Source organism: Anneissia japonica, unplaced genomic scaffold (assembly GCF_011630105.1).
Source record: "Anneissia japonica isolate Jap-2015-1 unplaced genomic scaffold, ASM1163010v1 scaffold17412_len611537_cov169, whole genome shotgun sequence".
Lineage (NCBI taxonomy): Eukaryota > Metazoa > Echinodermata > Crinoidea > Comatulida > Comatulidae > Anneissia > Anneissia japonica.
In genome coordinates, this window is record NW_022695890.1 from 439,031 (window position 1) to 451,973 (window position 12,943).

General features: G+C 29.7%; 1 protein-coding gene and 1 long non-coding RNA gene across 4 annotated transcripts in view; one reads left to right on the plus strand and one right to left on the minus strand.

Annotated features, from left to right (window-relative positions):
* Positions 1-12,943, plus strand: part of LOC117101603 — a 24,556-nt gene that overhangs the window by 7,359 nt on the left and 4,254 nt on the right. For 2 of the 3 annotated variants that reach the window (XR_004444292.1, XR_004444293.1), the window contains exons 3-5: positions 7,478-7,522; positions 9,268-9,312; positions 11,159-11,236. Coding sequence is in view for 1 of the 3 variants with exons in the window: in XM_033241594.1 (XP_033097485.1) it covers positions 7,478-7,522; positions 9,268-9,312; positions 11,159-11,229 (161 nt within the window). In the remaining 2 variants the exon portion in view is untranslated. Of the gene's footprint in view, positions 1-7,477; positions 7,523-9,267; positions 9,313-11,158; positions 11,237-12,716; positions 12,932-12,943 lie in introns of those variants that run through there. The other variant, XM_033241594.1, reaches the window with a different exon arrangement.
* On the minus strand, positions 6,222-9,485 carry LOC117101604. The gene is made up of 3 exons (XR_004444294.1): positions 9,366-9,485; positions 8,075-8,137; positions 6,222-7,940 (listed from the first exon to the last, which is right to left on the minus strand). It is a non-coding gene; the product is annotated as an uncharacterized LOC117101604 (long non-coding RNA).

The following is a 12,943-nucleotide window of genomic DNA, read 5'->3' on the forward strand; positions in this document are numbered from 1 at the left end:
GTAGTGTAAACTGAGATTTAATGTACTGTGTACCGATAACAGGCGGTGTGGATTATTTAAAGCGGTGCATGTGTTAAAACTGCGGGCAGTAGGTGCATGCAAAATCAATCAGTTCTTCCTGTGGCCAAGATTCTTTTTGCCTTTGTGTTTTTTTAGCCTGTGGGTTATTTGCTTTATGCTTACTCTGTTAATACTTTAGTTTGTTCTTCATCTATGAACATGGGCAGTCCTTGTTGCTCATAAAGCAATTCCATGTTTTGTCTAAAATCTTGAATGTGGGGTCTTTTTGCCAGTGCAGACAGTTATTTTTGTGGAATGTGCCTGCAAGCAAAATTGCTGGCATTGCTTGAGATGTTACTGTATTTATTGTATTTTTTTATTAAAAAAATAACTTGTAAATTAGACTTGTGCAGATACAGTTTTCTTCAGTTATGTAATATTTTATAATTGTTTGTTTTTGCAGATCCACTGTCAATTCTCGAGTCGTCACTGTGATTGGTGAGGCAGCTGAAGTTCTTGTGATAATCCTTCACCCGCATCCGTAACACGTGATAGACAACAACTGGTATCTTTGTAGATTAACAGTGATATTTTGTACACATTGTTAAAGTGGAATTTCAAATAGATGTATAAATTATATATAAACATTTCAAATTTTAATTCAATCCATTGATTAAATTTAAATTACATTAATTGTAAGCTGTTCCAACTTCCAATTCTTTTTTTAAACATTATGGTTAAATTCTCATTTTTAATTTCGAATCCAATACCAAATTAACAAGAATTCTAAATTTGTTTTTTTCTGTAATTATAAAAGTAAATTGATATTAATTTTCTTTATTATTTGCAAAATTTTAATTGCTTTTAATCAAATTATTAAATTCATTTTGGAGAAACCTCTGTTTTACTACAACTATGTAAATTGTTAAATCCAAAATCTGTTTTATGAAAAAAATAATTTTGAAATTCCACTTCCTTTTATCCAATTGTTATAATAATTTGTAGTTTGATGCATGCTATGGTTTTTTTTCAGTATTCTCTCAAAAAAGTTAAAACATTGTACAATGCACTTCTCTGCAACCTCCTGCACGCCCCATTACTCCGACGGGCTGATCCTGCTTGGCTGTATGGCGGTACTTGCTTCTTCTTGTGCTCGTTGCTGCTGCTGAGTGGTGAGTTTGCTTTGTTGAAATTCTGTAAAGTTCTTTTTACGAGTTACATTCCTTTGTAAATTGCTTTGTGGGTAAAATGTCTGTGAGAATCCTTTTCCTGACGTGGTGTCAGCTTGTGTGGGTAGACCATCATCAGTGTAAACGTTCGACCTGCTCAATGCCAAGGAGTTAACTAAAAATTATACCTGGTTTCAGTTTGTGGTCTTTTTTTCCTAAAATAACGTGTTATTTTCCTCAGGAGACATTTTAAGTGTATGCAGAAGAATATTGTTTTCCTTTTGGCGGTTAGGCAATATCTGCTAATATTTTTCGCTAAGTTTAGGAAAGTATGCCAGCTGGGCCAAGGTTGTACTTCTGTTGTCACGATGTGTATCTGAATTGTAGCTTTTTTGAGTTGGCACCAAATTATTGAATAATAATAGAGATATTAGTAATATCATGTAATAAATAATAGTACAATAAATTGTATATAATATGTAATTATACATATTTTAATTAAAGGCTGTCTTCTGGCATGAATAGGGTAGGTAAATCTTCTAAATACAAAGAGTAACAAGTAATACTTGTAGTGGTATAAATATATTTGTTCAATACTGCAATAAATACAACACTCATAAACAGTTCATCACCTAATGTGTCACCTAATCAAAAAATTTAAATTGTTTAGAAATTAAAATATGCAATAAATGTTAAATCTGTATCAATTGTTTTAAATAGTTTTTCTTTTGTTTCAAATTATTAAAACTTTTAGAACATAATAATGTTAATTTAATAGAAAGAATAAGTTATTGATATGTTAATACATATATCACAGAGAGGATAGAACATAGAAATAATATATTATTAACAAATTGTTTATAATATAATAAAAATAATAATGATAATTACAAAATTATATATTAGATTAATCGATTAAAATTAAATTTGTATTTGCATATTAAAATATATTTAAATTAAACAGAAAACACACATTGTTAAATACAGTATTTTGGATAAATTGAAAAGCGTAAAATATCTATAAACATTTTAACTTTATTTTAACCTAATAAAAGTATAAAATCAATAAAAAAAACTATAACTTGAAATAAATTTAACTTAAGATATATCAATAATTTATTATTAATATATATTTATCTAGTAATGGGCTTTGGAATAATAATAAAAATAATGATAATATTATTCAAAAATTATTAGACGCACTTAGGGTTTTTAGCAAAATGTTTTAAAATTAACTTTAAACAAACGTTAATCACTATGTATTGTGTAGCATTAGAGATAATATTAAGAATAACTTTAAAAATATTATAGAACATAAATACTACATAATTTTAGATATTGAAATGTAAAAATATTTCAAATATCAACCCTTTAGATACAATTTTTAATTACTTAATAAAAGTATAAAATCATTAAGAAACTATAACTTGAAATAAATTTAACTTAAGATATATCAATAATTTATTATTAATATATATTTATCTAGTAATGTAATTTTTAATTACTTAATAAAAGTATAAAATCATTAAGAAACTATAACTTGATATAAATTTAACTTAAGATATATCAATAATTTATTATTAATATATATTTATCTAGTAATGGGCTTTGGAATAATAATAAAAATAATGATAATATTATTCAAAAATTATTAGACGCACTTAGGGTTTTTAGCAAAATGTTTTAAAATTATCTTTAAACAAATGTTAATCACTATGTATTGTGTAGCAATTTAGATAATATTAAGAATAACTTTAAAAAGATTACAGAACATAAATATTTCAAATATTAACCCTTTAGATACAATTAATTTAATAGAATGATAATTTTAATATAATTACAAAATTATATTTTAAATTAATCAAAATAAATTTCTATTTGCATAAAAAAATATATTTGTAAATAGGGCGCACACACATAGTTGAATTCAGTATTTCTAATTAATTGAAAAATTATAAAATGATTTTTAAATTATAACTTTGGTTTAACATAATAATAATAATTAAACCAGTCAATTTTGAATTAACTTCTTTGTGCACAAACCTTAAAGGTGTCTGTATCCTTAAACAAATTAAAATAGAAGACAGAATAGATGTATAAAATCATTTAAAAATATAATTTGATATGAAATTAACTTATATTTTAATTAACACAAATCAATCTAGAAATAATACTTGCATTAATAATTTGTTGCCCATATAAGGGCATGATGATATAATATGACATCCTTATATGAGCAATCATATTACAAAACTAACATAAACACACACAAATGAATTTAATATTTTGACAATAACATTTTAAAAGTAAAGTTAGGCTGTTACTCTTTAGATAGTGTATGTATTGGAAATAGTTTTAAACATAATCAAGGAGAAGTCTTTAATTATAATTAAAAAAATAATAATAATAGTAACCAAATTTCTTGTTACATTAGCTATACATATTCAACATCACCCATTCAATAATCAATATTATACAGTCTTTTGTGTTTGTGTGATGTGCTCTACCAAAGCAAATATTTAAAAGTAAATTAAATTCACAAATTATCATTAGGCCGACCAGCCCTCCTTAAACTAACGTTAGAATACCCCACTTTCGGCGGTAAAGAACAATTAAAACCTCATAAAAAAGGCAACTAATCCGTTTACCTATAATTGAATCCAAGGATAATGTGTTAATCCAATTAATATAGTGAGATAACGTAATGTTAGTTTATCGAGGGCAGGTTGAGCTAATGTTAACTTTTAAAATTGTAAATATAATCCCTTTTAGCTTTGTGTTGATCCCTTTCCTGTACCTTTTTGCACTTGAATGTTTCGTTCGCAGGTCCCAATGGAAATACGTTTCTTTTAAAAAATTTTGGGCTATTCCTTGCTTTCAGAGTATTCAATAATTGTATTGACCTTGTCTTGTCTTCCTTATTTTTGTATTTTACTCTGCTGGCTAAATAAATTCAAATCAAAATCAAATCAAGTCGAATGAGGGATGAGCAGGGGAAGCTTTTTGGGTAGATACACCACAGATGATAGAATAAAAATAATTTATTAAAATCAAGAAAAGATAAAAAATGGAAACAGTGTAGGCTAGTATCATATATTAGGGGCCTATAATTATACTCTGTATTATCAATCAATGTCGCCCTCTTTAAAAAAAATACCAGACTAAGGTGTTACAACAACGACGAAGGTTTCCAATTTATTTGTTCAACTTGATTCGGTAGGTTCAGAGGGGCGTATTCGGTAGATGTTCATTGATATTCATAGACAGGGATCAATACTAATAATCGATAGACATAAAATACATCCTAATATTAAAATTTACTCTTTAATGGGTTTAAGTACACCATAATAGGCTAGCTGCTAGGCCTAGGCTCACGAGCTTCTTCCCTTTTCGCCCCAACAAGTTGACAATCCACAGTAGAAAAGCCTACCTTTTTATACCACATTCATTTTTTACAATGATGCGTCACACTTCGATGAGACAACAAATTACTGATTAGGCCTGATGCACATGAGAGGTCTTGCAATTAAGTAGTAGTAGTTTCAAGTTGAAATTATGTATAAATTGTCACTCTAATCAGAGTGAGTTCTGCTGCACAGAACAAAAGTAAATAAATTTAATTTAAACGTTTAAATTTAATTACATCTAACATAATAATTGTAACCTGAGCAGTTAAATGGTCAAGTTGCTTTATAGTACATATTGACATTTGCTTATAATGCACTTGGAATTCAGATAAATAGAAAACAAAAACAGTTTTATGTAATCTACCCATGTAACATAAAAGAATTTGTAAACTTACAGATCAAATTTCTTCAATTAAACAGTTCAAAATATTAAATATTCAAAATATGTAAGTACTAAAATAATCATGATTTTAATAAAACATAAACATAAATTTTAAACAAAACTATTGAAGTGGAAATGTTAATAAAAATAATAATAGTATACTATGAACCTGTACACTAAAAAGTAAAACATAATGAAAAAATCTAATAACATAATAAAAATACTTTCTTTAAAAGTTATATACAGTTTATTCGAATAAACGCCTCTTAATTTCTCAGTAAATGTGGAACAACAACATATGGATACAGTCAAAACGTGTTATTGCATGATGATAACGATTTATCAATTCTAACCCAGTTAGAAAAATTTGAGGGAGGTACTTATGATTGCAGACGAGGCTCTGGAGGGGCATTTATTCAAAGTGGGGCGTTTATTCAAATAAATACTGTAATTAAAAATTCTAATATTTATATCCTTTCAAAAATTCTGCTTTGGTAAAGTACATCATATATACACAGCATTTAATCAATATAAATATAGACCTTAATAAACAAAAACCTTACCCCATCTAAGTCATTTTAAAAGTTTGTCCTAAGATTTGAAGATAAAATAATGATAAATACAAACATTAAAGAAAAGAAATTAATAATTTTTTAAAATTTTTTAACTAGATTTTAAACATTATAGTTTGAAAACAGGATGATTGTAATAGAATTAATATATTTTAATAGGATATTTTAAGATAGAATTATACTTGACACTAATTTATTTACTAAATAATTAATAGATAAATATGACTTCTCCTATAATTAGCAATATTTGGTGCCAGCAGTGATATGAAGAGCTATCGATTCAGGCAGGGTATGGCTGAAGAGCTGCTGTTCAGAACACGATGCTTAGGTTTAGTATTACCAGAGGTGCCAACCATATCAAATTGTTTGCAACCAAATTTAGTTCTGTACTGCACAGTTAATGTTGTTTCCTGAGTGTAATCTAGGCATCCAAAAGCACTTGTAAATTTATATCCTGACGCCAGTTTAAGTCTCATAGTTTTTGATACGGAATTTGATCATAAATATACTCTAAATTTGTTTCCAAATTATTTAAAGCTTTTAATAAAAATATAACTTAAATTTTTTAATTAATATTATTTAATGCTTGTGTTAAAATATTTAAAATATATGCAAAACCAATTTATTTAAAGCTTTTCAAAAAAATCTAACTTAAATTTTTTATTTAATTTAAAAATTGTATTAAGGTAATTCTAACAAATTAATTTTTAAGCAGCCAATCTATACCAATAATGTTAATTTAATAAAATGTTAATTCATTTAAATAATTATTTAGTAACTTTAGTAATGCTAAATTTAATCTAATTTGAAAGTCATTCATATTTGGAAGTTCTTCAATACTAATCATTTAATTATTATAAATATAATCCCTATCCTTGGCAAAGAGTGGGAAGAGGGTTGGCGATCTTGCGTGGGTTGTCGTCCATCTTGGGTATAGGGTTCTCACAGGTATTTTACTCATCTTGTAATTTACATTGGACTTGTAGCTTGTATTGAGAACTTTGCAGGTTTCTTCGGGCACTCTTGCTGCTTGGCAGTGGTAGTGGGCATGACTTGAGGTAGTACTTGCTGTGTAGCCGAGTCAGGTGAACCCGTTGGTGGGGGCTGCAGGGGTTGCGGAGAAGTGCATTTTTTTTTTTTTTTTTGTAAGGAGTTTGCTACAATCGAATAAATACAACACAAAATTGATTCAAATTCTCTTGCCTTTATTTGTTCCTTGCATCATTACAATTTTTTTAATATACCGCCTAAATAAAATCCCTCATTTTATTTAGAGGGTTCCTGCATTAAATAGCGCCCCCAAATCAAATGAGGCACTGCTCACGTTAAAGTGCTCTTTCTCCATAGAGGGCGCTCTTTATCGTCAACAGCGCCCTCATTTAATTTAGGGGCACCTAATGCAATGTAGCTCAAAGATCTTGTAACAAACTCGCAATATATTTTTGCAACATGCAGTTCGGATTTCATTATGCGTACAAATAACTTTTGGAGGGAGCGCTATATAAAATAAAGTAGACAATTTTTTGGCAGTCTCATGAAATTTCCCATTAATTATCCAACTAACAAATTATTGGAGGAACCATATCTTAATTTAGTAAACAAAATTGGCTTCGTACACATTTCTTTGCACAGGGAGCAGTTTTATGAAAGTTTCAGTCACTTTTTCTCAGATTGTCAATGAAAGATTTTAGTGCATGTGTACAAATAAGGTTTTTGTAATGAACTCTATATAAAACTCAGTAAACTAATTTGGCTTTGCATTTTTCATTTTTTTAAGGGAGGGCTATATAAAATTTAGTAAAACAAATTTGGCTTTTCAATTTCTTTCCCAGTTCCTTGAAAATTTTGCCCCCCCCCCCTTCCCGAGTACAGATAGGTTTTTGGAGGGAGCGCCATATATAAAATTCAGTACAGTAAATAAGTTTTGCTTTGTATGATTTTTTGCAGAAGGGGCAGTTTTACGAGTCTTTCATGCATTACGCTTACAAATAGGTGAGAGCGCTATTTTTTATTTTGTTATAAGATCTTTGAGTAAATAACCAACCCACTTACCTCCAGTCTTCTTGTCTCTGTACCATTCTTTGCCGGCATACAGCATAAATTTATTAATACATATACCATAGGCCTATCTAATTCATCAATCAATTACGTATTTGAATTACTGTACTGTATTAAAGATATTGTCTTCATATGTTGACATTACTGATACATTTCTAATACTTTGATTACATTTAAAATAAATCTTAATAGCATCTCGGCTTCTTGCAGATGGGTTCACAGTAGATGGCGTTACAGAGCGTTGACTTCATTTTTTTATGATTATTATAATATAAAATATATTTTTCATTGTGGTTGAATAACATTAAAACATTAGTTTCCTGTATCTTTCAGTCAACTCTTCTCTTCATATCTGCAAGATAAAAAATGTAAAAAATTAACTAAAATAATTGTTGAAATAAATGCTATATCATACAGTATAATATGTAAATGTTACTGGTATATATATTTTTATATGAAAAAAAAAATATTATGGTATTACTGTACCGTAATCATTATCAGGTGAATCTTGCATTCATCTTGAATCCACATCTAGCAGTGAAATCGTACCTGTAAAAAAAAAATTATATACGGTATACAGGGTGTCCTTAGTCTTTCAAAAAGCACCCTCTATACTTTCGAATTTGCCCAACTCAAAATTTGAAGTCGAACTTATTTTACATGCCAAATTGTTGTGTTTTCCATTAATTAACAATCTGTGAGTCGAACAAGTTTTCAATGGTATTTTGGATTTGACTTGGGCAAGTTCAACTGTATATAGTTAGGGCAATTTTCTCAGTAAAAAATGGCCTCTTGTACTGTATATTTGTTTGAATCCCAGTTGGGGCACATCTTTTTCACTCTCTCAAATTCCTCTACTATAACGTTTAAAATGTATTCATTATATACATATATTTTAGCATTACCACAATAAGGTTATAGAGGTCTTCATTATGGTTTACAGTATTTATGATGAAAGTATCTCTTCAGAAATCTTGTCAATTGTCATCAATGTTTATAAGAGGGTGTATCGCGCTGATCTTAGTCCATGCATTAAGGACTAGTTCTGCGCATGTGTGAAGAATTAATGTAGATGCTTTGTTCCATTAATACGATTATATAACATCTTATGTTCTTATCAGAGCACCTATTATTTATTTGTTTATACATTATAGCATTTCACAAGATGGTTTAGATTTTTTATATATATATATATTATATATATATACACACACGTTTAAATTGTTTTGCATTATGTGGTCATTTGTGGTTTTTTTTGTGGGTTTTTTTGGGATTTATTCCATTTGCCTATTAAACTAACAGTTAAACTTGCCTAAGTTGAATACAGTAATTTTTAAGTTGATCTTATTGTACATGCCAAATTGTTGTGTTTTCCATTGTTTAACAATCTGCAAGTAAAATTTTATCCAAATCGAACAATTTTTCCAATGTCACTTTGGACTCGACTTTCGCAAATTCAACTTATTTGCAATCACACCTGGCCTGTATGTACATGTTGCCTTGGTTTGGCTTTGTGGTCCAAGTGGGGCTGGCCTGAGCTCTGCTAAGCTCGTCTAACGTTTCGCCAGGGTCTGTACCCTTGCTGCACTGATCAGGCCTGTAAGGCCTAAACGGATCCGATAATTCATATATAAAATTCAGTACACTAAATAAGTTTTGCTTTGTATTATTATTTGCAGAAGGTGCAGTTTTACGAGTCTCTAATGCATTACGCTTACAAATAGGTGAGAGTGCTATTTTGTTATAAGATCTTTAAGTAAATAACCACCCCACTTACCTCCAGTCTTCTTGTCTCTGTACCATTCTTTGCCAGCATACAGAATAAATTTATTAATACATATACCATAGGCCTATCTAATTCATCAGTCAATTACGTATTTGAATTACTGTACTGTTACACGTTTCTGATACTTTGATTACATTCAAATAAATCTAAAAAGCATCTCGGCTTCTTGGAGATGGGTTCACAGTTCACACTAGATGGCGATACATTATATAATATAAAATATATTTTTCATTGTGGTTGAATGTTGTTCATTAGTATCTTGTATCTTTCAGTCAACTCTTCTCTTCATATCTGTAAGAGATAAAAAATGTAAAAAATTAACTAAAATAATTGTTGAAATATATGCTATCATAGAGTATAATATGTAAATATAATACTGGTATATAATTTAATTAAAAAAAGATTATTATATTAATATCAGGTGAATCAATCACTTTGAAGCCACATCTAGCAATGAAATCATACCTGTAAAATAGATTATATATGTAAGTCAGCAATAGGGTTATTTAGTCTTGTTTTATATATATATATATATGAATATGCTATGGCAGGTTGATATGCAAAGTTTTTTTTTTTTAAGTAGGTGTTTGTTAAGTGCCTTTTTCAATATTCACACCCTGCATATATTATAATATAATTGAGTGCTGTATGTTCCTATTATTTAAAATATTTATTTATATATTTCATATAGAATACCAAATATATAGATAAATTGCAAAAATTCCCTGTCTAGGACTACTCAGAGGTGTTTTATTTGATGCCATTTCAAGCAATTGTATACACTAGAACCAGACTGTAAATAAAGTAAGGCCTGCGCATGTCACGGAATCCTCCGTGCAATCATTAAGGCACATAGAAAAAAGGGTGATATTAAATCGAATATTTTTTTATATGTGCCCTTCTTCTTAGGTCTAGATTAAGAAATCCGTCCGCGCATTTCGGAAAATAAGGCCGGGCCGATTTTCACGCCACGCCAAATTTTGCGCAAAAATTATGCTTTGGCCAAATCCTAATAATATATGACAAATGTATTTCGCAGTAGGCTAGGCCTCTACAACCTCTCAAGGCCTTCTAATGCTTTGTGAACCTAGGCCAATGCCGACTGGCCAGCAAGAGTGCTTCTGTCCCCAGCTGGTTCAGCTTACAGTATTATTGGGCCCTCCTCTACTAGCTAGGCATGGCAGAAGCAACTGTAATTTTCAATTTGTTCAAGACTACTTACAGATTTTTCAGCACATTTCGTACTAAAAAAATTCCTTGTCCAAATAAGTCAGAAATAGAGTGAAAGCCACAACTAAAGAGATATTTTACTGTGATTTACCATGGAGACATTATATTATCGTTCACTTAAATCTCCATGGATTTACAGAGAGGTGGTGGTAAAAGCAGCACATGTTCACCCTGCGAAGCGCCCTCAATCATAAAAGAATATTATACTGGGTATTATCAAAGATTAGAGGTCCGACCTGGTCCGACTCCCGGGGATTCGTTGGCCTCTATTAAAAATCCGTTTTAAATATTACTTATTTTGGAAAAAAAAAAAGTTTCATAAATGAATACGAGCTTAAGCTACATTTATATAGCGCATATTGCGCAGTGCCTCTATGCACTTTACATGGAATAATAGTAATAATAATAATAATGATAATAATAATAATAATAATAATAATAATAATAATAATAATAATAATATGAATAATATGAATAAGAAATACTGATATAATGATAATATATGATTTGCTTATTTGAATTCAGTACAATTTCTGGCATTTCATTTATTTCAGTTACACCAATTAAAATACATGAAAAGGAGAGCAGGTGGAGAACTCTGCAGAACACAAACAATGTGGCCTAAGGACAAGGTAGGAATTGCTTTATTTAATTTTAGTTCAAGAAAGACATACATATAAATGAAGCAAATGATCCTACAAAGTATATGTTACCGTATATAATCACAAAAAAGATTCCTTATAATGGTGATGGGGGCGGGTGCCAGGAACTCTCGTTCATTTTGGGGTACTGCATAATTTCATGCATGAGTGAACGCAAAGCCTATCTACAGTAACTGTAGTGTGGCGATCGCATAGCAATCGGAAAAAACAAATAAAAATATTAATACAAAAATTTTATGTCATTTGACAGTACTGTAATTTTTTAAAAATTGATTCTCAATATGCTATTATTAATTATTAATACTACATGTAGTTTTTTGTTTTTTTTTGTTTTTTTTTACCAAAATAGCATAGCGCCTTTACTTTGCTGCCGTACACAACATCACGCTTGTCCGTCCGGTTCATAAAATAGTAGGCAACAGAGCCTAGGCCTCTTCACTGGACAACTTAGAAATTCGTATGAATAAGTAGTAAACGGGTGTTGTGGCACGCCTCAGTCCAAGGGCATCTCCAAAATAACTAGTAGTATATAATAACAGAAATTAAACGGTAACCGAAATACTACTACACTACTAGCTAGTCTAGTATAGTAGTAGTAGTGCTACCTACCTACGTACCGTGCATGCTGGAGAGGCCATTTTAATACACTATTTAGATAGGCTCTTCTTTTCCCATCTTGAGTTCAGAGGTCGAAACATATTTTCAATCATATAGTGGTGTAGAATAGTCTTTTAAGAACATTTCCAGAAAAAATTAATCTGATACGATCCTTCGATACGAAGTTATGGATTTTTAAATAACACAAGTACAATAATTTAGCCTCAAACCTTATTTTATTTTTGTTTGTTACGCACCACTGACTTGATCAATTGGCCCCAAGATGACAGATTGAGGGCGTCCAGTAGTCACGTGACCTTAACTGCTCATGTCGCAACTCTTTCTATATAGAAACTCTACCTCTCGTAAAGGAGAAAAACCATTGTCGGGGAGGAAACAGCCTTCAGTAAAGTTTTTACAGAATATGCGACTATAAAATTAATTAAATAAGCATTTCAAATTATAAATTGTCCGGACCTGTCTAGGTATTTGTATTGTTGGGGGAATCCCCAACAATAGAACAGTATTTTCCGTTAGGTCTTACGTCCGTTTATTATTATAATCATTTATGTTTTTTCCAAATTTCTTTTTTTTTTGTTTTACTGCTGCTTCATATTTTCCAGTGTGTATTTTGTTATGCCTTTCTCTTATTGTAAATGTTGTGTGTATTGTACCAAATATGAGATTATTCTGATCACACTCACTATGGCCATTTGGTAATTTAGTTTCCCTATTGTTTTACTTGCCATCCATTTTTATCAGTGCCTTCTTTCTTTTAATTAAATATGCTTTAATATACTATTTTTCCATGCTTTTATAATCAAATGTAATTTTAATTTGTTTTCAATTTCAGATTGTGAAGCATAATGATAGTGTTCATCTTGAAAAGCCTAGAGGTCAAAGACCAGATGAAGAAATGGCAAAGAAAAGCATCTACATTCAAGAAACTTTTTATTAAAAAATATAATAAAAATATTGAATAATACATAGTTGAATTTTATTAATACTCAGGGATGTAAATTTAATGTTTTATTCTTGTTTAAGCTTAAATTGGTCTTTGTATGTATAATCTCCAGTTAG